We start from the raw sequence: 26,636 nt of genomic DNA, 5'->3' as shown, positions 1-26,636 counted from the left end.
TGCATCTCAGCCCCCCCACACCCCTCTCCCACCAGCTGCCTCCCGCCCACCTGTCCAGGTGGAGTTTCTGGGCCAGAGTCCGCCAGTCGGCGCTCCGGCTGCAGGGTGGGTCCAGGCTGGTAATGATCTTCTGCCGAATGAGGAAGGGGATCTTGAAGGCACTGGGCCCCACCAGGGCTGGGACTCCTCCTTCGCTCTCCAGCGCCAGCAGCTCAGAGAATCTCGTGTCCTGGGGGCCGGGAGGGGTGAGGGTGCCTGGCAGAACTTTCCAAGCCCACTGCGGAGCTCCCCTCCCACCCCCACTGTCTGCCTCCCTGGTGGGGGGGGGGCTTGCTAGCTCGGTGGGGGTGTGTGTGGGGAGCCCACCTTGGTGATGTTGAGGTTGATATTGAAGCTCTGCCCATCGCCCTCCACCTGCCACACCCACACCTTGCAGGCCAGCTCGCTGGTGTTGGGGCTGACGCGCTCCAGGGTGAAGGTACAGTGCTGGTGGGGCTGCGTGCCATTCCAGATGTGGTAGAAGGGAATCTCCTGCGGGGAACCGACACACAGATGGACAGATGGGTCAGCCGTGCCCGAGCCCCGTGCATGCCAGGCACAGCCCCTCACCTGGTAGCTGACGAGCAGCTTGCTCTTCCACAGGGAACTGGGCACGTCGTGCACGGACAGTCGCAGGTTGTGGTAGCTGTCCTTGAAACGCAGCTCACGAGGCTCCTGGATCAGCTGCCCGCCCAGCTGCTTCTCCAGCTGCACCACTTCCTGCGGCACCGGCCCAGGCCCGGCCCTTGGGTCAGCCAACTCTGGCCTGTGCCCCTTCCCAGCCCCACCCACCCCACCGCACCAGGGGTGGGTGCACGGTACCTTGACCGCCTCATGTGTGTCATGCAGGCAGTAGACCCGGATGTTGTATTCCAGGGAGGTGCAGGCCAGTGGCGCAAACAGCAGCAGCTTGAGACGTTTGGCAGCCGCCACGCTGAGGGCCTCCCCCACCAAGGCGAAGCGGCCCAGCTGCTCCGTGAACACATAGCAGGCGCCTGCATCCAGCTGGCAGTAGTAGAGGTGGGAGGGCGCCTCCTCGCCCAAGTGCAGCACGTCCTGAGTGGGACAGGGCTCAGGGTTAGCCACTGCTCATCACCACAGCTCTGGGGTGGCCCAAGGGGACAGGGCTTGGGGTCACCCACCCACCACAGCTCTGGGGTGACCTAGGGGGACAGGGCCTGAGTCAGGCACCACCTACCACATAGCTCTGGGGAGCCCCAAGGGGACAGGGCTCAGGGTTGGCCACTGCCCACTACAGCTCTGTGGTGACCCAAGGGAACGGGGCCCAGGTCAACCGCCACCCACTACTACAGCTCTTGGGTGGCTGTGCTGAGCTCATGACTCACCTCCCAGCTGCCCTCGCATGACTGCTTCTTGAGGTGCAGGCTCCAGCTGTCGGGGCCAGGCTCCCCACAGTGGTCCATGGCGAGGATGACGGGCCTGGTGAGCAGCACCCCGGGGGGCCCACAGCTAACGATGGGACTCAGCAGGGTCTGGCCGCCAGCTAGGGGCAACCTCAAGTGGGGAAACACGGGTGGGGAGGGGAGCGCATCAGTGGGCTGGCCCAGGTGGGAAGGCACCCAAGGGTGGGGCTGGGAGCCAGGGTCCTCCTTCCCCTGGGTGAGAAAAGTTCTGGGGGTTTGGGAGGGGTGGGGTGGGCAGGCTCACACCTCACGTCCTCCGGCTTGTGCAGTGTGAGGTAGACCTCGTAGATCTTGCCCCGTGGGATGGCGTCTGGGGGGATGAGGAGACTGACGCCTATGACAGAGTGGGGACCCTTAAGGGAGCAGTAAAGCCTCCAACACCCCTGCGGGCTCCCCTGAGAGCTTCCATGGGTGATTGCCTGGAGCCTGCCCAGTCCGGGGTCAGAAAGGCCACCTCTGGGCCACCTTCTCTCAGACCTGGAGCTGAGTTGGCGTGTCCCCAAGAGCCTCAGCTGGGATGAGAGTGCCCAGGCTCAGAAAACTCTAGAACCAAAGGTGTCAGGCATACCTCTCCCTCCCTGGCCCACTGGCCTTTGGCCTTCAGTGGACAATGGGAGTCCCGGAGGGGACACATGATGTCTGGCTTCCTTGGATTGGCACATATGAGAGGTGGGCCTGGGCCAGAAAGCAAAGAGGCGCTGGGCCAGAGGCAGGGGGCAGGAGTGTTTGAGGGGGAAGAGTGACAGATGATGGATTAGGGTGACAAGCTGGTGTGGAGAGGAGCAAGCAGGTGGGATAACCAGGTGATCAAAGTAACCCTCAGTTTCTGGCCTGAGCACCTCGAGGTGCGTCCCCCCTCTCAGAGGTGGGGAAGTTGGGAAGAGCAGGATGTTTTTGGGGAGGGCGCAAGAGCTGTTTCAGATCCAGATTGGACACCCCAGGACATGGCTGGGGGATGGACTAGGGGGCAGGGGTGAGTTCTGTGGGTGCAGAGACTGACCCAGGAGTTGGATAGGACTCGGGAAGCCCACCTTGGAGCTGGACACTTAGGGAGCAGTGGGGGGGGGACAGGGGAGGTCTAAATGGAGGAGAGGGACAACTTCAGGATGCCAGTGGGCAGTCACAAAGGAAGAAAGGCCAAGAGAAGGGGCTGACTTCATGGATCGGCCTGGGGGTTATTCTGGAAGGGCAGGCTGTAAGGCCCTGCCTCAGGTCTCCCAGCCCTCTCACCAGCTCCCTGGAACTGGCACCTGCCCTCCCAGTCTCCCTCAGGACTCGGGGCACATGCCATCAGCAAGCAAGAGGCTAGGTGTCCTGTGCCTGGAGCCCCAGCCACCAGCTCTCAGCCACCACTAGCTCCTCTCCAACGCTGCCCCTGCCTGGCTGGTGAGGCTGACCCACCTGTGTTGGGGATCATCAGTCGGCCCCCCAGGAAGTTGAAGGTCCCGTAGGCCATGTTGCTGACACCTCGTGGCAAGGAGCGGAAGTAGCTCTGGGTGGACAGGCGGGCAACAAAGTCCTCGGCCTCGGAGGTGGGGGAGCTGTGGTGTAGTGTGTGTCGGCCACTGCCCAGTGGGCTCAGCAGGTGGCCGTTGCTGAGCTGGAACTTGGGGCCCGGCCCATCCTGCCGGGGGCACAGGCTGCCCTGGTAGGTGGTGGTGGTGGTGCTGAGGTCGGGCTGGATGGTGAGTAGGTGCGGGTTGTCTGCAGGGAGGGAGGCGGCTCAGGTCAGGGAGTGTGGTGGGGCGGCCGAGGGTGGCCCTGGGTGCGGGGGCTGGGTCCTACCTGCTTTGCTGGGCTTGATGCTGACGGGCTGGAAGCCCGAGGTGAGGATGGAGGAGTCAGCCACGTCGGAGTCTAGCCCCTCCTTCTTTCGACAGTACACCAGGACCAGCACCAGCAGCAGCAGCAGGAGGCACACGGCCACAGCGATGAGGCCCACGTATAAGGCCACGTCCTCGGGGCCGGATGTGGCTGCAGACAGGAGGGGGGGTGTCTGCACCCCAGGGGGTGAGGCCTCGGGTGGCAGGGGACAGGGAGGCTGCACTGTGGCCCTGCACCTGCCACTTCCCTTGGGGCTGGACCCACTGGGGGAGGGAGCAGGGACAGTGAGGACTCTACAGGGTCTCCACAGCAGAGGTCTGCTTCCCCGGGGGATTTCTGAGTCTGGCTCTTGGCCAGTCTCTGCACTTGGGGCTGCGGTGGGAGGCCAGGACAGGGCGCAGGGACCCAAAGATCAGAGAGGGGGGATGGATGGGTCAGGGAGGGGGATCGACAGGCCAGGCTGAGAGCTATTGATCTGAGAGAGGCTTTGTGTCATGCATCAGAAAGGAATTGACACAGATAATTAGGTTTTTAATTGAAACACCCGGGGAAGGTGGATACCAGAGGGGGGAGAAAAAAAACCCAGCCGAGATGTTAATTGTAATTAACAGCCCTCAAGCCCTGAAGCACACCTGGGACCTCAGAGGACAGGGTGCCCGGGAAGACTGGGCATAGGGGCCAGTCTGGGTTGTGTGTGTGTGTGTAGGGGTGGCCTCCCCGGGAGAGACGGTCACTCACTGGGCGCGCAGAGGTCGCTGGTGCAGTTTCGGGTGTCCAGGCCTGCCCCTGGGCAGTCTTCGCCTCCGTTGCGGGGCGCCGGGTCAGCGCACTCGCGGCTCCGCCAGTGCGTGCAATCCAGCCCGCAGGCTGACCACTTGCTCCAAGGGCTCCAGCTGCCGTCCACTAAAGTGGGGACAGACGGGCAGAGAGGGGGGCACCGTCAGCTAGGGGCGGCCTGCCCAGACGGCCAGTCTGTGGGAGTGGCCCCACAGGTCGTCCAGCCCCTGGGCTGTGGGCCCGGGCGCCCCCTGTTGTCCAGCCAGCGGTGACGCATGCTATGAGGCCAGGCAGCCCCACCGAGCGGCGCCCCTTCCTGCCCCGTCCTGCTCGGGGCCGGCCTGCGGCTGAGACCCTGCGTGCGGGCGGTGGGATGGCGCCATGGGGGGCAGGCTGGTGGGCGGGCGGGCGCGATGGAGCCGGTACGGCGGCGGCGGAGATGGCGCGGTGAGGAGCGAGGCGGGCGGTGTGGCCGCGGGTACCTGGGCACAGGGTGGCGCACGCCGTTTTCTGCACATTCTGCCCCTCACAGAAGGCGCCCCCGTTGAGAGGCGCCGGGTTGGTGCAGCTGCGACTCCGTTTCTGCCAGCCGCGCCCACAGCTGGCGCTGCAGACAGACCACTCGGTCCACGTCGACCACCCACCGTTCACTGGCCGGACAGAGAAGGACCCGGGTCAGGGAGCGGGGTGCGGGTGCTGTGCTGGGAGCCACGGCCACTGCCCCACTGTCCCCAGAGCCAGGGGAACCTGGGACGCCATGGCCAGCTCTCTCCTGGAGAGAGCTCCCACTCCCCTGCCTGCCTGCTCCCGGGGTGGCAGGGGACACTGGGTGAGCCGCGGGGGATGGGGCTCAGTGGTATCTGCCTGTCCTTGGGCCCCAGCCGGTCCCCTTCCAAAAGCCCGGCGCTGTCGCCAGGCCTTGGGTGCCAGCACCTGCCTGCAGCCCCTTTTCCCCCACCTCTCCCCTCATCTCTGCTCTGCATGGGACCCCACCGTAGACGGTGACAGCGGCCGAGGCACTGCGACGGCGGGCCACGATGTTCTTGGCCACGCAGGTGTAGTTAGCCGTGTCCGCCAGGCGTGCCCGCCTCACCACCAGGCTGTGCTCCCGCGTGATGTACACATTGGGGTCCAGCGCCGGGTCCACCGGGTCCTCATTCCGCAGCCACTCCACCTGTGGGGAGCCGGCCGGGCACTGCATCACTACCAAGGCCACCTGGGACCTGGGGCCCGCCCGCTGGGGGGAAGCCCCGCTCACCTCGGCCAGGGGGATGCCCTCGGGTGGGCGGCAGGGCAGCACAACCCCCTGCTCCAGGGCCACCTCCTTGGCCTGCGGCTCCTGCTCAAAGTTCTTGCGCAAGTCTGGGGGTGGAGTGGCAGTGCTCAGCCTGGGGGTCCCTCTCACCCCCCACCCTGCCGCCGGTAAGAGTGTCGCCCCCTCCCTCCCGCCACCTGGCTGCCCCCCCCCCCCTGCACTCACAGGCGATGCGGATGTAGGCCTTCTGGCTCTTGGTGGTACCCGACGTGCTCCAGGCCACGCACTGGCACCAGTACTCCTCCAGCCCAAACACCTTCTCCACCTGCTGCCTGGATACGTTGATTCTCACCTCCATGGCTGGCAGCCCTGTGGGAGGGCCAGAGCACAGTGGCCAGGCCAGTAGGGGCAGAGCCACCCACTGGGCAGGAAGGCTGGGGGCAGCCTCGGTCTGCAGGGTAGGGGACCCCCTTTCCTTCCCCGCAAAAGCCAGGAGACCTCAGCACAGAGCACTAGGGCTGGCCTCCCAGGACCCCCAGGCTGGGGATGGGGTGGGTCCTAAGTGTCCCTCCTTGTGGGTGAAATTTGGGAGGATCTGGCTCCTTCTCTGGGGGTTAACAGGTAGCTTCTGCCAGTGTGATAATGTAATAACAGATATTAACGGCATAATGACTGCGATTACTGAGTGTGATCATCAAGCCTGGGGTCTTGCCAGGGTTCCCCAGTGCCTGCTGCGCCCTGCCTGGCACCACCAACTGCTCCCACTCTGCAGATGGGGAAACTGAAGCTGGGAGAGGAAACTGCTTGCTGTAAGTCCCAGGGCTGTCTAGCCCAGTGTGTTCTGGAGGCTCTGGGGGTGCCTCTGCACAGGGAGCAGCACTGGGGCAGTATGGGAGCAGCCCCAGGTGTGTGCATTCTAGGGGGGCACTTCTCAGTCCAGTCCACCAGCTCTGGGTCACATGGCACCTGGGGGCCTAGGGGGCTGGTGGAGGAGGGGTCTGGCCCTCTGACGACTCAGAAAGGGGGGCTTCCAGTTCTCCCCCAAGCTCCTGTTCCTCAGGAGTGAGAAAAGACTGTTTGTTTCCAATTTTTCCTCCTCCTGACCCCAATTTCCCTTGGGTCACTGGCTTATCAGAAAGGAAGCCAGGCCAGCGTCTGGGAGGTATCCCTATTGTTAACAGAGAAATTCAATTAGGGCTGGGCTCTCCCAGCCAGAAGGAGCCAGAAGGTTGTTTTCTTTCTTAATTTCTTCAACGTGTCTTTCTCTGACCTCTGCCCAGACCCCTCTTCACCAATCTCTCCAGCTCCCTGTCCCCCCACCTTTGCTACCACTTGCCCTGGCCCCAGTATGAGCTCAGCAGAGATTGGAGACTAGGGGTGTGTGTGTGTGTGTGTGTGTACACCCTGGCTGGGGTCTGGGGACTGAGAACCAAGGATCCCTCGTTGATCCATGTGTAGGAGAAGGATCTTGGGGTATCTGGGGTTAGCTGTGGGAGCCTTCCAGAACATTCTTAACTAGAAACTTCTCCTTTCCTGGGATGCTCCAGCCCCCCAGGAGTGGGGGTTGGGGTGGGTGAGGGGCTCACACACCGCCCAGGCAGCTCAGATTGGAGAGAACAGCACTAAATTTAAGCACTGGTTTCGGTTTCTTTCTCCCTCTCTCCCCCCTTCTGTCCCGCCACCTCCTCCTCTTCTTCCTGCCGCCGTGAATGCCACCTAAGTCTGTCCCCATGTTCCAGCTCTAGGCTGAGGACGCCCTTGAGCCCTATGGGATGTATGTGTGTTGTGTGTGGGAGGGGAGAGGGGTGGGGAGACCCAGCTCCATCCCTGCTGGGTGTCTGGGCCCAACCCTGCAGGTGGGTGAACAGCTGGCCATCTGCACAGATGCCAAGGGGGGGTGCCTGCTGTCCTGGGAGTGTGTGGGGTATCAGCAGGGCTGTGAATGTCACCCTGTGGGGGGCAGCCAGGGATAGCGTCCTGAGTGTTTTTTGGAAGATGGAGAATTATTGGGGTGCAGGGGGGCCTGCCTGCCTGTGACAGCTAGTGACAAAGGCTTGGATCCCAGTCATCGGGGGGGTGGGCAATAGGGGAAGAAGGGTGTGTGGGGGGCCCTGGATGGGGAAGCTAGGCTGGGGCTCTCCTCCAAGATCCCAGGGGATGGCGGATAGGCAGGTCCTAGCTGCAGTGGCTTCCTCCCCAACCTGTCCTTCCCCAGGGGACCCACTGGGCAGGTGACACTGAAGCTTGTGGTGGTGGTGGTGGTGGTGGAGGGGGACAGGCTGCAGCTGGACTCACACTGGCTGAGAGTGTAAGCTTGCCTGCCAGCCTTCAGGGGGCCACACCTCATCCCCTCCCTCTCACGGCTGAGGAAACGGAAAGCACTGACCAGGGCCTGATACTTGTGGGGGGCAACACTGACCCTGCCAGAACCCCCAGCCTGGTCAAACCTCTCTGGCTTGAAGCCCTAGGGGGCTGGGATGTCCTTCCTGAGTCTGATGGATGGGCCAGGTCCCTTGCACATCCTCCCTTCTCCCACAGCCTTAACTGGGGCTGTGTCCTCTCACAATAAACTGCTGGTCCTGATTTCCTTTTGCTGCCATGACTCCCTGGACTCACTAAAAGAATCCCCACTTCTTTGGGGGCTGTGTCCCCAGTATGGGAGTGGATGTTCCAGGAATGAATGAACGAATGAATGAATGAATGGGAAAGCACAGTGGGGAACCTTCTCCCTCCAAATATCCCTTCTCTGTTGCCACCCCTGCCCAGCTGCGGCCTCCGTCCACAGCTTCCTGGAGTGGGATGGGGGCCTGAGGGCTGCTGGGGGGTATTCCGTGTAAGTCCTGTATCTGAGGTGTGGGGCCCTGCCCGTCGGCTGTCTGCTCTGGGCAATGTGGCCAGGCTGCCCCCCGGGGGTCTCACCGCTGGCCGCGTCTGCGCTGCGTTCAATGACATGGTCAGCCTGGCGCACCCACTCGCTGTTGCACTTGAAGAAGATCTGCGTGGCGGGCGTGGCCTTGCAGGCCAGCAGTACCGGCTTGTTCTTCACGATGTACACGTCCTCGGGCTCCAGCAGGAAGTGGGGCAGCAGGTCGGGGGGCCCGCCTGGCACGGGGTTGGCCGCTGTGGCGCTCTGCTGGGCACCTGTGGCAGAAAGGACACAAGGAGCAAGCTCAAGATCATGGGCAGCGGGGAGGTGGTGGAGGGGGCTCCCTGAGCCTCAGTGTCCCCTGCTGTGATGTGGGGGGGAGAAGCAGTCACAGGGACCCGTCCACCTGTAGCAGCCATAGCACACCATGCCTGGGTGGTCCTGGGGGGCAGGTGGACAGAGGAGGCCCCCCCATGGGCAGCCTGGGCTGGGGGACAGAATTCCCCTTCTCTGACACACTTCTCTGCCATGTCCGTGACTCCATGCCCCAGGCCCTGCACGTAGCAGGTGCTCAGGAAATACCCAGTGTTTGAGGGGAAGGGAGAGAGAGACTGTGGGGCAGGGGCAGGAGCTCATGTCTGGAGCTCCTCACTTCTGGTAGCCCCCTCAGCAGGATGACCCTCTGCCCACCAGCAGAACTCTAGCAGGGGTGAGGAAGGGGGTGGAGGAAGAGGGGGCTGGGGGTGCTCTCAGCCCTGAGCTCCCTAAGGGTCTGGCCCCTGCAGGGCTACCTGGATTTCCCCAGCACCCCCACAGGCGGATTTCCCTGCACTCCATTAGCTCTGCCTGTTCTGCTCCTCCAGGGCGACCTTGAGCCAGTGCCCACACTGTGCCCTGAGGCCCCGGCACCCGATGGGGGAGTCTGGAGGGGACCCCAGCGTCCTCTGTCCTTCCCCTCTCCCACTGTGGCTTTGCAAGGGGGAGACCTTGTTCTCGGTACTGGAGCCACCACCACCACCAGTAGGGGGCCCCCATGCTGCACAGAGATCCTCTCCTTCCAAGGCTCAGTGGGTGGGTGCTCAGTCTCCTGCCACCCCCAACCATGACTGTGGGGACCTGTGGGTCTTGTGGGATGTCTGGCTGTGCAGCCAGCCCAGAGTAGGGGAAGCTGGGAAGGCCCGTGAGATGCTGAAAATCCCCAGGGACTTCAGATGAGGCCCCTGGAGCCCCCAGCAAAGTTGGGGAGACAGTGTCCCTCCTGAGAGCAGTTGTGAGGATAAAGGGGAGGGCACAGAATGTCATCCCAGGGATGACACACAAGCTTCCTGGGGACCCCACTTCAGCTGTGGCACCTTCTCTAGAAGGCTGTGAGGCCGAGGAAAGTGGGGGTGCAGTCACAGTCTCCAGAGTGCCTGAGGCCTGGCCAGCACCAGATGGGGTGTAGGGTCAAGAAGGGGTTGGGGTGCTCCTGACCCCCTAGCCTGGACCCGTCGCAGTGCCAAGCATGGTCCGCATCAGCCGCCTGCTGAACCCCGAGCAATCCCTCATGTCTGCATTTAACTGCTAATGAAAAAGAAATGTACTGTGACCAGTAAGGGACATCGCTCACTGCTCGGCCTCCGTCATGCCAGGCTGGCGCGGCCTCCCCCCCACTGGGGGGCACTCAGGGTGCACCCAGGGGGGACCCTCTGGCCGGCAGCTCTGCCCTCTAGCAAGGACCCTGCGGGAGTGGTGGTGATGGGGGGAGGTAAATCTACCCCCCTCCCCAGCAGGTGTCCTCTGAGGGCTTCTGGAAGCTTCCTCCACTGCTAGGGCTCTTGCTCTCCCTCCACTCTGCTGCCTCCTGTGGCCTGCAGGGGGTGCTCCTGTGTGCCCACCCAGCCTCTCCCCAGGGAAGCGCAGCCCAGTGTGCGGTGACCTAGGATCCTCTGGCCAGCACCCCAGAGGGTGCTCTGCTGCAGTCCCTTGGGCTTCCCCGGGCCAGGATGCCACTCCTAGGTTCTCACCTGCGGTCGGGGGTGGGCTGGAGTGGGGGTGGGGTTTCAGCTCTGAGGCCCAGGGCAGGTGTGAAAGCACTTTCGAATGTTTTATTTTTAAAAGCACCATGGAGCTATGAGGTGTGATTAATCAAGCTATTAATGAACTCAGGTTTGACTGAGCAAGGGGGGTGGGGGTGGGGGCAGGGTGTCTTGTGGCCTTGTTGGGGGGGGGTGCACATTGCTCCTCAAGGATGGCCCAGGGTGGGGGTACTCTGAGGGGGCACAGAGAGGGGCTGCCCCTGCCTTCTCTTTTTTTAAATTTAAATACCTTTTTAAATTTATTACTGGATAGAGACAGAAAGCTTGAGAGGGAAGGGGGAGATAGAGAGGGACAGAGACAGAGAGACACCTGCAACCCTGCTTCACCCCTTGCGAAGCTTTCCACCTGCGGGTGGGGACCAGGGGCTTGAACTTGGGTCGTCACACACTGTAATTTGTGCACTTAACCAGGTGTGCTACTGCCTGGCCCCTATTCCTGCTTTTTCTACTTCCCTGAGCAATGCCCCACAGATGGGGTCCCAAGAAAACAGCACCCCTCCTTCTGCTGGGTCTAAAGGGACACAGGGAGTTGGGGAGAAAGGGGGTGCACCCAGGCTCCAAAGTAGGGGCCTGGGGGGATGAGGACAGGAGGGTGTGGAGGGACCAATGTGTCCTGGCCATGTTTGAGGCCCAGCCCCTGTGGTGGCGGGTGGGGGGTGGTAGGCAGAGGAGCCCTGAACTCTTGGTTCTGGGTGAAGCCAGTCAGAGTCCTTTCACGGCACCCACTACCCATCTGTGCTCCTTGGGGCTGGCTCAGAGCACCCCTTCAGGCTGGGAGCACCGAGAGGTAGAGCCTGTGAGGGCCCAGACCTGACATGGCATGAAAGCAAGACTGACAGAAGCAAATGGAGCACCCCAAAAGGTGGAGCAGTGCTCCAGTTTCTTGCGGGGGTGGTGGTGACTGAGCCAGGCATATCATTCTGAGCTTGCCCACCCCCTACCCGCAGACCGAGAACTGACCTGAGCACCTGGCACATCATGCCAGCCCCATTTCTGAATCTGTCAGGACTTAGGAACTCCCTCACTCCTTGCCGATGTAGGAATGCCCAGAGAGTGCTAAATGAGCATTAGTCCCTTGAGGGGATCAGAGCCCAGAGAAGGGGTGTGGTATGAATGGCTGACATTCAAATCTGGCCCTCTGCCAGTTCTACATATCCATCCATCCATCCATCCATCCATCCATCCATCCATCCATCCATCCATCCATCCATCCATCCTTCCACCCCCTCACCCACCCACAAATCCATCCCAGAGAAGGCCTGTAGGATCCCAGGGCTGTAGCTAGACATGGCTTATGAGTTATTTTTAAGAGAGAGCTAACGCTAGAGCTAGACGAGTGCTCCAGGGGGACAGGCGGAAACACCTGGGTAAATGCCCATTTACAGTGTGCAAGGACCCAGCTCCACGCCCCTGGTCCCCGCCTGCTGGGGAGCTTCACAAGTGGTGGAGCTGCAGGTGTCTGTCTCTTTCCCTCTGCATCTCCTTCTCCCCCTCAATTTCTCTGTCTCTGTCCAATAATACAACTGTATAAAAATACTTTTTAAAAAAATACTTATTTATTCCCTTTTGTTGTCCTTGGTTGTTTTTTTTTATTGTCATAGTTATTATTATTGTTGTTGTTGATGTCGTCGTTGTTGGATAGGACAGAGAGAAATGGAGAGAGGAGGGGAAGACTGAGAGGGGGAGAGAAAGGTAGACACACCTGCAGACCTGCTTCACCGCCTGTGAAGTGAACCCCCTGCAGGTGGGGAGCCGGGGGCTCGAACCGTTTTTTGCGCCACCTGCACTTAACCCACTGTGCCCGACTCCCATAAAAATAATTTTTAAGGAGACATACACCAGAGCATGGCTCAGCTCTAGCATCTGACGCTGCTGGTAGGTCCTCAAGTGTGCACATCCTGTGCTCTACAGCTCAGCCACCCCTAAGACTCAGGAGGCTTTATTTCCTGTGGAGCCCAGGCTGACTTTTGATCCAGAGCCATCGTGCCAGAGCTTCCTCCAGTACCACAGCACCTCCTGTGTGGTGCCAGGGCTTCATCCTGGCCCGTGAGGCTGGCAAGGCAGTTGTCTTACCTGGTGAGCTATCTCTCAGGCCTGAGTAATTTGTTATTTAAGGTGAACCATTCTGTGATGGGGAGCAGGGATGCAGGTGGGGGTGAGCAGGCGAGCCCCCAGGACAGATCTGGGGTCTGCACTAAGAACTTGGCTTATGGTGGTGCAAGATGTGAACCTGGGACTTGGAGCCTCAGGCATGAAAGTCAGTCTCTCTCTCACCAAAGCATTGTTCAGCTCTGGCTTAAGTTTATGCAGGGATTGAATTTGGGCTTTGGAGACTGAGGCATGAGAGTCTCTTTGCATAACATTATGCTGTTCTGCCTGCCCCCTTTCTTTCTCTCCCCTCCCCTTCCCTCCCTTCCCTCCCCTTCCCTCCCTTCCCCTCTCCTCTCTCCTCTCTCCTCTCCTCTCCTCTCCTCTCCTCTCCTCTCCTCTCCTCTCCTCTCCTCTCCTCTCTTTTCCCCTCCCTTTCTTCCTCCCTTCCTATCACCAGGGTCTCAGTGCTGATACTATGAATCTACCACTCCTGGTGGCTATTTTTCCCGTTTCTATTTTATTAGATAGAGAGAATTTGAGAGGGGAAGATAGAAGGAGACAGAGAGACACCTGCAGACCTGTTTCACCACTTGTGAAGCTTCCCCATGCAGGTGGGGAGCAGGGGCTTGAGCCTGTGTTTTTGCACATAACATGTGTGTTCAATAGTGTGCACCACTGCGTCTCCCCCATTTCTTAAGCCTAGGCACAGAGAAAGGGCTCAGGGCTGTCACTCCGCAGGCTGGGCCTCTCCTTCCTGCTGCCTGCTACTCCCAGTGGTCTCTGAGCTGGGGGTGGCTGAGGTCTCTGCTGCCTAGGACTGAAGGGGTGTGACAGGAGGGTGTGATAGAGCCCTCACTGTGTGCCCCTCTGAGGGAGGGCAGGCCCCACCTCTGCACACCTACAGTTGGCTCTCCATCTCCATGGTGATAGGAATTGCAGCCACCTCCCCTAGACAAGAACAAAGTCACCCTCTCCTCCCCAGGGGCCTGGGCTTGGGTCACAGGGACAGACAGGACAGAGAAGGACAGGTGACAGGCTGGGCTTCAGCAGTGGAGCAGAAAGGCAGGACAGATGTCCCCTCCCCTCACGAGACAGTCACCCAGCTGCCACTGCCCGTCACGTGCCGGGCTTGTCACTGGGACCTGCACTGGGCGCCTTCACCTTTGACAGATGAAGGTGGCACCAAAGACCTGCCCAAGGTCACAGGCCAGAGGGCAGACTGAGTTTTGGACATAGGAGCCAGACTTGGGGACAGGGCCCTGGGTGTTCTGGATGGGGCCCAACCCTCTGCTCGCTCCCCTGGTCTCACTCCTCAGACCCACAGCCACAGGGCCTTTGCACTTACCCCTTCCTTTGCCTCCTCAACCTCAGGCCTCAGCTCCTCAAAGGATCCCTTTCTCCCCTGCAGAGCCCCAAACCTCTCCCAGCCCTCAGCACCACAGGAAGCCATTTTGCATGTGTATTTTGTCGCTATGTTATTGTCTGCAACTCCAACCAGGATTCAGGACAAGAGCTCTTTGCACAGCAGGTGTTGGACAGAAAACCCAAAAACACTCAAACTTGGTCTCCCCTCTTGACACCCAGCATCCCCAAGGCAGATGGCACCCTGCCACCACTAGGATCCCCCATGCCCAGCACCGAGGGGGCCCCAAACTATGCAGATTTGCAGGGTGAGAGCATGGCCATGGGGGGACAGGCCCCTGGGAGTCCCCCACCCTGGGCCCCTTCCTGCTGTGGGGGAATCTTACTTCAGGACTGAGAAATAGTTAATAAAGCGGAGGTCTAAATAAGCATTTGATTAACAAACGATAAAATAGCTATTGTGTCCCTGAATTAAATCGTAATTGTGGCTGATAATTGGCTGGTTAGAATTTAATAAGCTGCAATTAGATAGAATGGAATCTGGGCTAATTATGTGGTCACACAGGCGGAGAGCTGGGGGGGGTGGGGGGCATCTCTAGAACCTTCCGGCCCAGTGTGGGCACCGTGGGCGCATTCCTGGGGGCTTGTGTCCCCTCCACCTGACACTGGCAGAGGCAGGCGGATGACGTAGGCGTAGGCCTCTTGCCAGCCCCACAGGGAGGTGACCTGGGCTCTGAACCCCACTAGCCACGCCCCCACCCACCCCAGCAGAGACACAGTGGCAGGGAGCTCAGGAGCCAGGGGGAGGGGGGCGGCCTGACCTGCTAAGGAAGAAACAGCCCCGAGGGGAAGCCACCCACATGCACCTGGATAGGACAGGTTCTCAGGCCACTGACAGGACAGTGACTGATTGTTCCCCAGCCCAGCAACGCCCCTCTATTCACTGGCTAAACTGAGGGCAGAGGACAAAGCATCCTTGGCCCCTTCCCCCTGACTCCCTGTGGCCCCAGCCCTGGTTGCTGTACTTCCCCCCCATTTCAGGCCAGTACCCCCACCCCAGTCCAAGGGGATAATGAGCCGCATCACCAATGCGTTTATGACCCATCAGCAATTTACCATGTTGCTGGTGATTCACTTAATTAAAGACTGTGTCCAGCTGCTGTGTGGCTCAGTGGTTTAACAACAGCCCAGCCAGGGTCAGGGCCCAGCCATCCAGATCCTCTAGACTGGCTTGGTCAGGGGCCTAGCCCCGAGACCGGAAGAGGCCATGCAGCCACCTGCCCTTGACTAGCATGTGTATACATGGAGTACACATTCACACACACAGTATACATGGAGTACACATTCACACACACACACACACACACACACACACACACATACACAGAGTCACACAGTCACAGAGTCACACAGTCACATACACGGTTATATACATAATCACAGACACACACACACACAGTCTCACACACAAAGTCACACACACTGTCTTACAGACACACACAGTCACAGTCACACATGGAGTTAGTCACACAGTTACATACAGTCTCTCACACACACAGTCACGCACACATATTCACACGGACACACACACACACACTGAAACAACAGCAAACTGTCTTTGCCGACACTCTCCCTACTGTTCCAGGAGCTAACTTGCAGGGGGGAACCTGAGGCAGGGAGAGCCCCCCACCCCCAGTCAGTAGTATCCATTCTCATTCTCGATGCTGGCCTTCTGTTGGACCCCCCTCCCACCATGGACCCACAAAATACCCAGTTCCCCAGGCAGAGACCCTCTCCCACTTGGGGTACTCTGCCAGTCCCTGGAGCAGCAGTGGCCAGAGGCACCCCAACTTCTTTTTTTTATTATTATTATTTTTTTTCCTCCAGGGTTATTGCTGGGCTCGGTGCCTGCACCATGAATCCACCGCTCCTGGAGGCCATTTTTCCCCCTTTTTGTTGCCCTAGTTGTTGCAGCCTCGTTGCGGTTATTATTGCCATTGTTGACGTTGCTTTGTTGTTGGATAGGACAGGGAGAAATGGAGAGAGGAGGGGAAGACAGAGAGAGAGGGGGAGAGAAAGACTGACACCTGCAGACCTGCTTCACCACCCATGAAGCGACTCCCCTGCAGGTGGGGAGCCGGGGGCTCGAACCGGGATCCTTACGCCGGTCTGTTGTTAAAATTTGGGGCTTCAGCTGGCCGGGCTAGCTTCACGGGCGGGTAACGGAGACGACCAGAGACATATGGCTGGGCAGGGAAGCTGTATTTCTTTATTTAAGATCAACGATTTATAAACTAAGACAAACTAATCACCAAACAGAACTCTGCTGCCTCTTACCCCCGCAGCAGTGCCAAGCATTCTCTAACTCTGGAACTCTAGAACTCTCTCGGGGTTCCCTGGGGCGGGGCCAAGGGGGCCCACGAAACTAGCAGGACTGATCCAATTTTCTTGGCAGGGGGAGAGCTAGAACAACCCAATGTAAAGCATACAACACCGGTCCCTGCGCATTGCGCCACGTGCGCTTAACCCACTGCGCCACCGCCTGACCCCTGGCACCCCAACTTCTTTGTCCTTTGTCCTTTGTCCCCCACTTCCGCAGCCTTGAGCTCCATCAGTCTCTGGACACCAGAACCTCACACGGGATATGTCCCAAACAGGGCTCGGTGGGGCCCCCAACTGCTGTTAGGATTTGTCCTCAATGTGCTCCCTGGCTGTTTCCTATCAAAAGCTTGGTGTGACCCCCAGTCTCTCCGACGTACCCACCTTCTCGATTCATGGCCACCCAGCTCAACCTACACTCCCCAAAAAGTGCTTCCCAGACCTTCTGTGGGGTCACCTCCATCAGGGCTAGAGGGGACCCCAGTAGAAGTAGGAGCTGAAAGCCCCACTTAGCCCAGCCAAATGTCACCATATGGGTGGTCACGAGGCTCAGAGGCGCAGGCTAGTTTTCTTGTGAAAGAGGCTGGAAATGTCTTTTTTTTTCATTTTCTCCTGTAAGATTTCCAATCCTAGCTGAGGCTGGAGAGCACTACCCAGAGACCAAGGGTCTCAGTGGCCCTCTGCTTGGCAAACCAGTGGGGTTCAGGAGAATGGGGCAGGAGAGTGGGTTGGGCCCCTTGCCCACTCTCCTGTGGCTGGAGACAGGGGATCCAGAAGGGTGGGGCATCACCCCCAGGGATGATCCCCCTTGATGGCCCCCCAAATCTGGGAGGGCAGAAATTCTCACCTGGCTGTGACCCTCCCGCAGAGCAGAGGGTGTCTGGCCACGCCCCACACCCCCAGTCAGTAATGAGCCCTCACCCCGTGTTAATTACCCGCTGTCCAAATAATTACCCGCTTGTTTATTTCACTTAATGGCGGCGGTCCTTTCTCCTCCTGGTATTGATTTCATGTTTCCCTGCTTTGTTCATTATCTTTCCTGCCCCTTTAATGCACTTGGAGGTCTTGGAGAAAATGGAGGAGGAGGTAGGTGGGTAGGTAGGTGGGTGGGTGGGTGGGAAAGGGTGTCAGGGAATGAGGAGGGCGAGGAGGCAGCCAGGTCCATGCTGTGCAGCCTGGAGCAGGTTGCTGCCATCTCTGAACCCTGTCCCTGCACACCTTCTCATTCTCTATGCAGTCCGTTTGGAGAGGCTTGAAACTCACAGAAAGGGGGGGGTAACATGGGAGAGAGAAGTCCCTGGCCCCCGTCTCCAAGGATCCAAGGAGATAGACACCAAGACATGTATGAGAGGAGGAATGAAACAGAGGTGGGGAGGGGGCATTCATTCCTGGAGACCAGCCTGGAGGAGGCTGCAGGGTCCAGGTCTGCTGGTCAGTGAGGGCATGGAGAGAGCAGCCTCAACCCCTCTGCACCGGGCCTGATGGGGGAGGGAGTAGCAGCAACCCCCAGCACACCTCAAAGACCCCCCCCCCCCAGCTCCTGCCTGGACTGGATCTCGAGCCCCAGCCTCTACACCTGCCTGTGGTTGCCACGGAAACGTGGCCGCTGCTGTGATGTCACCAGGGTGAAGCAGCACGTTCCTGACTTTGGGGGGGTGTTGGTGGTAAGGAAAGATGGGGTGAAGGGGAAGCGGGGAGCCAGGGTGTCTTTAGGCTAAGATTTAGAGCCTCTTGAAGGGGTCATTAGCTCTCAATAAATCACTAATAATTTGCATGAATATTTAAATCTTAATAAAAGAAATTCAGGGCCTGGCGAATCTCCCTGGCCCAGTATTTATCGCCATAGGGCTGGACCTCGGAAGAGTGGGTATGGAGGCTAAGTGGGTGATGGGCAGAGACCGAGGCCCCCTACCCGCCCCCCGCAGACATAAATCACACACAGCCAGCCGAGGGTGTCAGCGCAACTTAGCAGCAATTACGCCGTAGTGGCTCTCCTGAAAGCCAACTGAGTGTATTCATGAGAAAATGGACGGGCCTTAATGAATTGAGGGAGTGAGAGAGGTGGCCCGGGACAACCCCCGCACTTCTGCCTGCACCCCCCCCTCCAGAACTCCCTCTGGGTGGCTGGTGCTCAGGTTGGGGCTCACAGGCCCATCACATGCAGTTGGCCCTGCCCGTCCTGTCTTCAAGCCCCTTTTCAGAAGGGAGGCAGGGGGGGAGGTGGGGGGGGTCTCATGGAGAATCTGTGCACCCAACATAGACCCCAGCTGGACCTGGCGCCCCAGACCAGAACTAGGGTGCCCCCATCAGGTCACCACAGAGTGCGAGTTCTGTTTCTGTCACCCCCCCCGCCCCCCCTCCCCCCCCCCCCCCCCCCCCCCCGGCAGGAAGGAATGGCGTGTCCCCTCCATCCCAGGTCTGACAGCAGGGCAGAGCGTCTGTGGGGTGTCCGTACTCCTCCCCCTCCCCGGGCCTGACATGTCAGTGAGCCCAGCAGTCCACAGCCCGTTTGCCTCAAGGTCATCGTGACCTTACTTTGGGCCTTTGATACCCTCCCCAGCAGCTTCTGCTCCCCCAGGGCCTTCATGCCAGAACTGTGCCTCAAGGGCCCTGAGTCCCCATAGAGGGCAGCATTAAAGTCCAAGTCCAAGGTTAACGGAGAGCAAAAGCTGGGGGTAGGAGAGCAGGTAATAGAGGAGGGGGAGGCCTAATCTGAGGCACACAGGAGGGCTTCCAGGAGGCAGTAGCACTATTAGATGGTAGAGATCATCAGCTCATGGTCTGGGAGGTGGCGCAGTGGATAAAGTATTGGGTTCTCAACCATGAGGTCCCAAGTTCGACCTCTGGCAGCACATGTACCAGAGTGATGTCTGCTTCTTTCTCTCTCACTTCCTGTTTTTCTCATGAATAAATAAATACCTTCTTAAAATAAAAAGAGATCATCTGGGAACCATGGAACCTTCTAGCATCCCAGGTCCAACTCCAATGCAACACAGAAAACACTCAACCCACATTATTGGAAACAGGAGGAATGAATGAATGAATGAATGAATGAATGAATGGATGAATGAATGGGGGGAATGAGGGGATGTATGAATAGCTCACTTGGATAGTGTGCTGCTTTGCCATGTGTGTGGTTCAGGTTCAGCTGGCCCCCACTGCATTGAAAGGAGCTTCCATGCTATGATTTCTTTCACTCTCTGTCTATATGTAAAAATAAATAAATAAGGGAGCTGGGTGATAGCTCAATGGGTTAAGCACACATGGCGCAAAGCACAAGGGCCAGCTTAAGGATCCTGGTTCAAGCCCCCTGACTCCCCACCTGCAGGGGGGGGGTCACTTCATAAGCGGTAAGGCAGGTGTGCAGGTGTCTATTTTCTCTCCCCCTCTGTCTTCCCCTCCTCTCTCCATTTCTCTCTGTCCTGTCCAACAACAACTGTAACAACAATAACAATAACAACCACAACAAGGGCAAAAAAAAAATAAAGGGAAAAATGGCCTCCAAGAGCAGTGGATTTGCAGTGCTGGCACTGAGCTCCAGTGATAACCCTGGAGGCAATAAATAAATAAATAAAAATAAATAAATAAAAATAAAACCTGGCGCAGTGGGTTAAGCGCACGTGGCGCAAAGCGCAGGGACCGGCGTAAGGATCCCGGCTCGACCCCCAGCTCCCCACCTGCAGGGGGGGTCACTTCACAAGAGGTGAAGCAGGTCTGCAGGTCTTTTTCTCCCCCTCTGTCTCTCTTCCTCTCTTGATTTCTCTGTCCTTTCTAACAACAACAACAACAACAACATCAATGGCAACAACAACAATAATGACAATAAGGGCAACAAAATGGGAAAAAAATAAACAGAAAGGAACCCTGGGCGATGGCCCAGAGTGTCCAAGTTGTCTGATTCTTTTCCAAAGAGAACAAGAAAATGGTGCCAGCACTATGAATCCACTGCTCCCAGAAGCCTTTTCTTTCTTCTTTTTTTCATTTTCCCTTGGTATTTTATTTGACAGGACAGAGAGAAATTGAGAGGGGGGAGATAGACAGGGAAAGATGGACACCTGCAGACCTGCTTCCCCACTTATGAAGTGTCCCCCCTGCAGGTGGGGAGAGGGGATTCAAACCTGAGTCCTTGCATATGGTAACGTGTGCACTCCAACAGGTGTGCCACTGCCAGTCCTGAAAGTCACTGGTTCAATTCTGTTTCCAGCCTCAGCCACCCCTTCCCTTTCCCTCCCAGCCCCAGGTCTGCTCTGCTCAGCCCCTCTTGGCCTGGCCTGTGGGGCTCCTACCTCCAGCTTCTGTGAGGAATGTCAGGGCACAAAGCCCCAGGCCCCCACCCCAGGAAGCTTCCCAAGCCACAGCCCTCCTGTGTGGCTGCCCCCCAAATGGGAACAAGGTGCAACCCTTTTCCCCAAGCTCCTGTGGTACAGACAGCCTTTTCACTGGCCCACTGTGCAATTGTTGGCTCTGCCTCTTTCTCTCCTGTCCCTTTAAATGTCACAGGCCTGTCCCCTCCACTCTCTAGGCCTGCCATCCACTGCTCAGCCCTCCAAGCTCATCCTGCCTGGGGCTGTCCCACCTGCTGTTCCCGAGGGTGCTGGGTACCTCATCTGAAATGTCACCCCTGTGTCCCCAATGCTCACCCGCTGGCTGAACAAGGCTGGGGGCTCTGGGAGAGGGGGACCCCAAGTCTTCCCCTGGCCCACACAGACAACTCTGGTGCCCCGTGGGACCCCACTTATCACCCCACCCCCTGCGTGACTCTCTGCACGCCCACCCCATTTCACTCAGCAGGTGGGCCAACCCTGCAGTGGTCACCTTGAACATCACCGGAGTTCACACTCAGACTCAGAGTGCTTACTAAGCCCTGCTGCTTCTTCACAGACCAGTTTTTTGAAGCTTATAAAATTAAGCTCCTCCCTTTCCTTAAATCTGCAGTTTAGTGAGTTTTGACAAATATACCTCCTCTGTAGCCCCCAAACAAACAAAAAACAACCCTAGCCCCAACCCTTCAGCTGGCAACCCCAGCCTCAGGACTCGATTCTTTCACTCTAGTTCTGTTTTTTTTTTTTTTTCTAGAATGCTCTAGAAATGAATGAGACAGTGGCTGGCTCCTCTGCCTCAGCACCACACCTTCAAGGGTCCTGGACACCGTCACTTGGGAAGTTAGTACCTTTTCATTGCTGCTGGTGGCCCGCCATGTGTGCCTGAGCGTGTCCCTGGCCGGTTGACCCATCTTGGGTGCTGTTTGTAGATTTGGGGCTTGGTGCTGCATGTCTTTACTGATCCTGGAAGCCATTCTTTCTTTTTTTTTTTTTTTAATATTTATTTTATTTATTTATTCCCTTTTGTTGCCCTTGTTGTTTTATTGTTGTAGTTATTATTGTTGTTGTTGGATAGGACAGAGAGAAATGGAGAGAGGAGGGGAAGACAGAGAGGGGGAGAGAAAGATAGACACCTGCAGACCTGCTTCACCGCCTGTGAAGCGACTCCCCTGCAGGTGGGGAGCCGGGGTTCAAACCAGGATCCTTATGCCGGTCCTTGTGCTTTGTGCCACCTGCGCTTAACCTGCTGCGCTACAGCCCGACTCCCCCATTCTTTCATTTTTTAAAACTCTATTTATTGGATAAAGACAGCCAGATAGAGAGGGTAAGGGGAGATAGAGAGGAAGAGAGACAGACACCTGCGGTCCTGCTTTACCGCTCGTGAAACTTTCCTCCTGCAGGTGGAGACTGAAGACTTGAACCCAGGAACCTCTTCTTCCCTTTAGATAGCTATTCCTCAGCCCTTCCACACCCAGGCTGCCTCCCCCCCACATGCTTTGACTCCTGTCACACTTGGCCTGGCTTACACCGCAGCTTTGAAGACAAGGACACAACCTGTCCACTGGGCAAACCACACTGTCACTGGGTGGCGGTGGCAGTGGACTGCCCTGTGTGTGGCCTGAACGCCACACAGCCTGGCCCACCCATGGCTCTGTGACACTGTTATCCCACCCCACTGAGCCAAGGTGACAGTGGCCATTCATCAGCCAGCACCAGCACATGTGTCCTGGGACTCATGTCCCCTCCCTGGTTGGTGGCGAGAAGTGAGCAGAGTGAGTGGGAAGAAGGGGAAGACCAGCCCTACAGCAGTGACCTAGGCCGAGTGGAAAAGGCCCTCGAGGGTGGCACAAGGGACCGGCAGGTGCCAAGTCACAGACAGAAAGGAAAAGGGCACACTCAGTGATGGCATATGTACACACAGTCACACACACACACACACACACACACACACACACACACACCAGAGTCACACACAATCATAGTCTCACACACAGCCACAGTATCTCTCTTTCTCTCTCTCTCTCTCTCACACACACACACACACATACACACACACACACACACACACACATCATAGTCTCACACACAGCCACAGTATCTCTCTTTCTCTCTCTCTCTCCCACACACACACACACACACACAGAGCCTCTCACACACACAGTCTCCCTCACACAGTCACACACAAACACAGTTTCTCTCTCAACAGTCTCTCACACAGTTTTACACTCACAGTCACAGTACAAACAGAAACACACACACACACACACACACACACACACACACACACACGTAAATAACAGCAAAGTTTCTTTGCTGACACTTTCCCAACTGTTCTAGGAGCCAATTTAATCTCCAACTTCCAGGGGGAAAACTGAAGAGGGAGAAGCAGCAGTGAGGCCTGGATTCCTGCCTGACTGCCTGAGGAGTGTCTCTCCAGTCTTTATCTCCCCAGCCTTCAAAACATAACCCCATTTTTGGGGGTGTGTGTGGAGGGAATCCCCTGTTGTACTTCAGTCACCCAGGAAATTTGGGTGGAAATGAGCTCCCCCCCCCCACTCCAGCTCCAGGAATCAGTTCTGATTGATTGACCTAAACTGATTTTTTTTTTCCACTGCACAACTCAGCTCTGGCTTATGGTGGTTTGGGGGACTGAACCTGGGACTTTGGCACTTCAGGCACGAAAGTCTTTTTGCATAACCACTATGCTATCTCCCTGGCCACCAATACTCTTTCTTGTCCTGGCTATGGTGATGGGTTGGCAGGAGACATAGAAGCCTGTCATCCAGGTCCCTGTATTTCCCAAGTGGTACAGGGCAAGGTTGTGGGGGGACCAGGTCAGCGGTCATTTCCTGATTGCAACAGGGAGGCCACTAGGGAGGGGAGGTGGTGCCAAGTGACACCGTCTGAGCCAGAGGATCCCATCTCGCCCCCAGTCAGCAGCACTGCTGGGCTTTTCAGTTACGACAGTCAATAACATCCACTTACTGTTTAAGTCTGTTTGTGTTGAGTTTCTGTCATATTGCAACCAGAAGACGCTTAACTGAGAAGCCAGCTTGGCTGGCATGTAGGAGGTAAGAAGCCCAGACTTGTGAGATGGATCCAGAGTGGTTTACCAGGAGACCCAGCTGACAGGCTGGGGAGCCGCAGTTTCATTTCCACAGGCACTGAGGAGCCATGGAAGGTTCTCCATTAGGGGCATGACTGGATCATAGTGGGCTCCTCTTAAATTAGTGATTTAACATTGATTTACAAAATTACACGTTAACAGGTGTACTTCCACACCGCTCTCACCACCAGAGTTCTGAATCTCCAATTCCTTCCATCGCAAACCATAGCAGTTCTCCCAAGGATGCAGACATGGGTTAACTATCATCTCTACAACTATCTGTCAGATTTGTACATAATTGCCCCTTTTTTCTTCCAGGTCCAGTCTATTCATGACCCCATTACCCCCTCCCTTTTTCCTCTTCTCTCTATGGGTCTTGATGGAGCTGGAGTTCAGAGGCCTCTCATCCTTTTCCTCCTATCACTTCTCCCCCACTGGGAGTATGGATCAAAATGGTTTTTTGGGGTGCAGAAGGTAGAAGTTCTGGCCTCTGCAATGGCTTCTCCACTAGACATGAGTGTTGGCAGATGAATCCATACCCCCAGCCTGTTTCTATCTTTCCCTAGTAGGGCAGGGCTCTGGAGAGGTGAAGTTCAGGACACATTGGTGAGGTCATCTGCCCAGAGAAGTCAAGATGGAATCATGGGAGCATCTGTAACTTGTTGTCTGAGGCTTCAGATGTTTCAGTTGTAGTTGGTGAATTCTGTTTGGGTTTCTTGTTATATTTATTTGTTGTTTTGGAGGGAGAACCAATCTGATCCCTTTTGCTCCCTGGCCGTGCCTCCCATAAGTCCTGCTCCTTGAGTTATTTAAAATTTTTTAAAATTATCTTTAATTATTTATTGGATAGAGACAGCCAGAAATTGAGAGGGATGGGGGTAATAGAGAAGGAGAGAGACAGAGAGACACCTGCAGCACTGCTTCACCATTTGTGAAGCTTCTCCCCTGCAGGTGGGGACCAGGGGCTTGAACCCGGGTCCTTGCACACTGTAACATGTCTGTGCTCAACCAAGTATGCCACCAACTGGCCCCCCCACTCCTTGAGTTCTTAAAATAACATCTGAATGGGCTCTCACCAGCTTCTACTCCCTATCTCTCCAGCTTCCTGCCACCAGAGCTCAGTGGTACAGTTAGGTTCAAAAGAAAGTGCAGTCTCTTCTCTCTCCAAGGGTCTGTGGGGCCACCATGCCTGGACCACACTCTGGGAACTTCAGTAGAAGTCTTTGGGACGAGAGTCCACACCCCAAAGAACAGACACTCTCATGAATCTTTGTTTCATTCAGTAACACTCCCCACTAGTAGGTGGTCCTCAATGAATCTTAGAAGTGGCTAAGTGCATTCTCTGAAGGTGGCAGTGGGAACCTCCCCAGGGGAGCAGAAGGTAGCTTAACAAAGGCGAGGGACAGTCTGCTCATAAGCCAGTGCCACACAGCACCAGCTATGTTGTGGGTCCTAAATACACACATGGCCAGGGGCTGTCCACGGTGCTGCAACCAGGGTGCCCAGGACCGCTGTCCGTGGTGCTAAAACAAAGCACACACCAGGCTACACAGTCCAGCCAGACGACTCGGAAGGTGCTCAGAGCATCTTAGAGACCACAGTGGATGCAGACTCCATAACCTTGCCTGCCCTGCTAATCCCACCGCCACCCTCCCTCCCCTCCACCTTCTTCATGGGGCATAACCTGGCACACATTCAGGCAGGTCTGCTTCCTGATGCTGACTCTGCCCCCTGAGAGGGTATCAGTCCAGGCTCAGGTGCCCAAGTTCTCCAGACTCGTGGATCCCCAGAGGGCTCAGACGTCAGCTTCCATCCAGCTGGTCTCTGCTGGGGGCCCTGGGAGAGGCAGCCAGGCAGAGACGAGGTCTGGGCAGGCAGCCGGAGACAGGCAGAGTGCCAGCAGTATTCACAGGAGGGCCTGGCAGGAGCACCCTGTAGCCCCCTACCCCCAGCTCATGGGCACTGCCAGGCAATGTACCTGTGTTAGAAGACAGTGTGCAGAGGGAGGGGTGGCTGTTCTGTGGTGACAGGTGAGGTGACAGGGGCGAGCTGGAGAGACAGAGGCTGGAGGCACTGGGAGAGTGGAAATCTGGGAGTGGATTAGGGGGGACTCTGGAACGGAGCATGGCCAGGGCTGGGCACAGCAGCAGGGAAGAGGGACAGACTCTGTTCCAGAACAGATGTGGAGAAGAGAGAGTGAGCCAGCCTCCCCTGGGATGGACAGGTGGGTCGTAAATACAGGTGCTAGGGGACTAGGGACCAGGTCCAGGGGTGCTGGCCTAGACTGGGCACTGGCCCCCGAAAGGGACTTCCTCTGTGACGTCATCCTCCCAGGATAGAGGCCTCCCCAACATTCTAATTTTGCCCAGCTCTGAATCTGCCATGCATGATCTTATCTCAGTCTTTCTGGAAGCAATTTATATTTGCAGCCTGTATCACCTCTGGGGGAAATGATTTTCCCAGTTTATTCCCTGCTGAGTGCAGCAGGATTTCATACGACTGGTTTGAGACTTGCCTCTCTTGGGATTTGACAGGGGTGAGAGGTGGAGGGGGGGGCCCCTGAATCTTCTGTGTTCTCCTGGTTTTCAGAGATATCCACCCCTGTTATCCCTGTTCACCCAGCTCTCCCACGGGAGCTGACCCAGGAGCGCAGGTCTGATTTGATCTGACAACACCCTTCTCATCACGACTCCAGTCACATTGGTCAGAAGCAGTCCCAGGTCCTTTTTAGACTGCACTGGTGCTCCCTAAGACGCCAGGTACAACTCAGGTGTGTGCCAAGAAGAGAGTTCCTGGGTCCCCTCTCCAGCCCTGTTCAGCCTCCAAGTGCTCTCTGAGTCCTTTCCTCAGAAAGAAACTCTATATCTGCACCCCCAAACCCTCTGGCATCCTTCCCAACCCCCAAACCAACACATGCTGGCCATTGTCTGCCCAGCCTGCTGCCACTGGAGATAAGATTTTCCTAAAGCTTATCCCTCACCAGCCTGGCATTTCACCACCGCCCGGGAGAGTTTAGATTGAGGCGCAAACTTGGTGATTTCACTGTACACAGCCTCTCCCAGATCTTTTATTTAAATGTTAAAAAAAATGGATTAGCTCCCATTCTTGGCTGA

At 57.2% G+C, this 26,636-nt stretch overlaps 1 protein-coding gene across 4 annotated transcripts in view; it reads right to left on the bottom strand.

Annotated features, from left to right (window-relative positions):
* The window catches only part of UNC5A (unc-5 netrin receptor A), a 44,521-nt gene that overhangs the window by 1,086 nt on the left and 16,799 nt on the right, over positions 1–26,636 (bottom strand). The window contains exons 2-15 of one of the 4 annotated variants that reach the window (XM_016188680.2): positions 8,239–8,460; positions 5,545–5,688; positions 5,323–5,426; positions 5,058–5,238; positions 4,547–4,714; positions 4,026–4,190; positions 3,249–3,437; positions 2,865–3,167; positions 1,710–1,797; positions 1,386–1,554; positions 862–1,095; positions 610–759; positions 367–531; positions 51–229 (exon numbers count right to left, since the gene is read on the bottom strand). In XM_016188680.2, coding sequence (XP_016044166.1) covers positions 51–229; positions 367–531; positions 610–759; positions 862–1,095; positions 1,386–1,554; positions 1,710–1,797; positions 2,865–3,167; positions 3,249–3,437; positions 4,026–4,190; positions 4,547–4,714; positions 5,058–5,238; positions 5,323–5,426; positions 5,545–5,688; positions 8,239–8,460 — 2,461 coding nt within the window. Of the gene's footprint in view, positions 1–50; positions 230–366; positions 760–861; positions 1,096–1,385; positions 1,555–1,709; positions 1,798–2,864; positions 3,168–3,248; positions 3,438–4,025; positions 4,191–4,546; positions 4,715–5,057; positions 5,239–5,322; positions 5,427–5,544; positions 5,689–8,238; positions 8,461–26,636 lie in introns of all 4 variants that reach the window. The other 3 variants (XM_016188679.2, XM_007524351.3, XM_016188681.2) reach the window with 3 other exon arrangements.

This window comes from Erinaceus europaeus, chromosome 9 (genome assembly GCF_950295315.1).
Source record: "Erinaceus europaeus chromosome 9, mEriEur2.1, whole genome shotgun sequence".
Lineage (NCBI taxonomy): Eukaryota > Metazoa > Chordata > Mammalia > Eulipotyphla > Erinaceidae > Erinaceus > Erinaceus europaeus.
The sequence above is the reverse complement of the archived record's forward strand: the minus strand, read 5'-3'. Positions and strand labels throughout refer to the sequence as shown.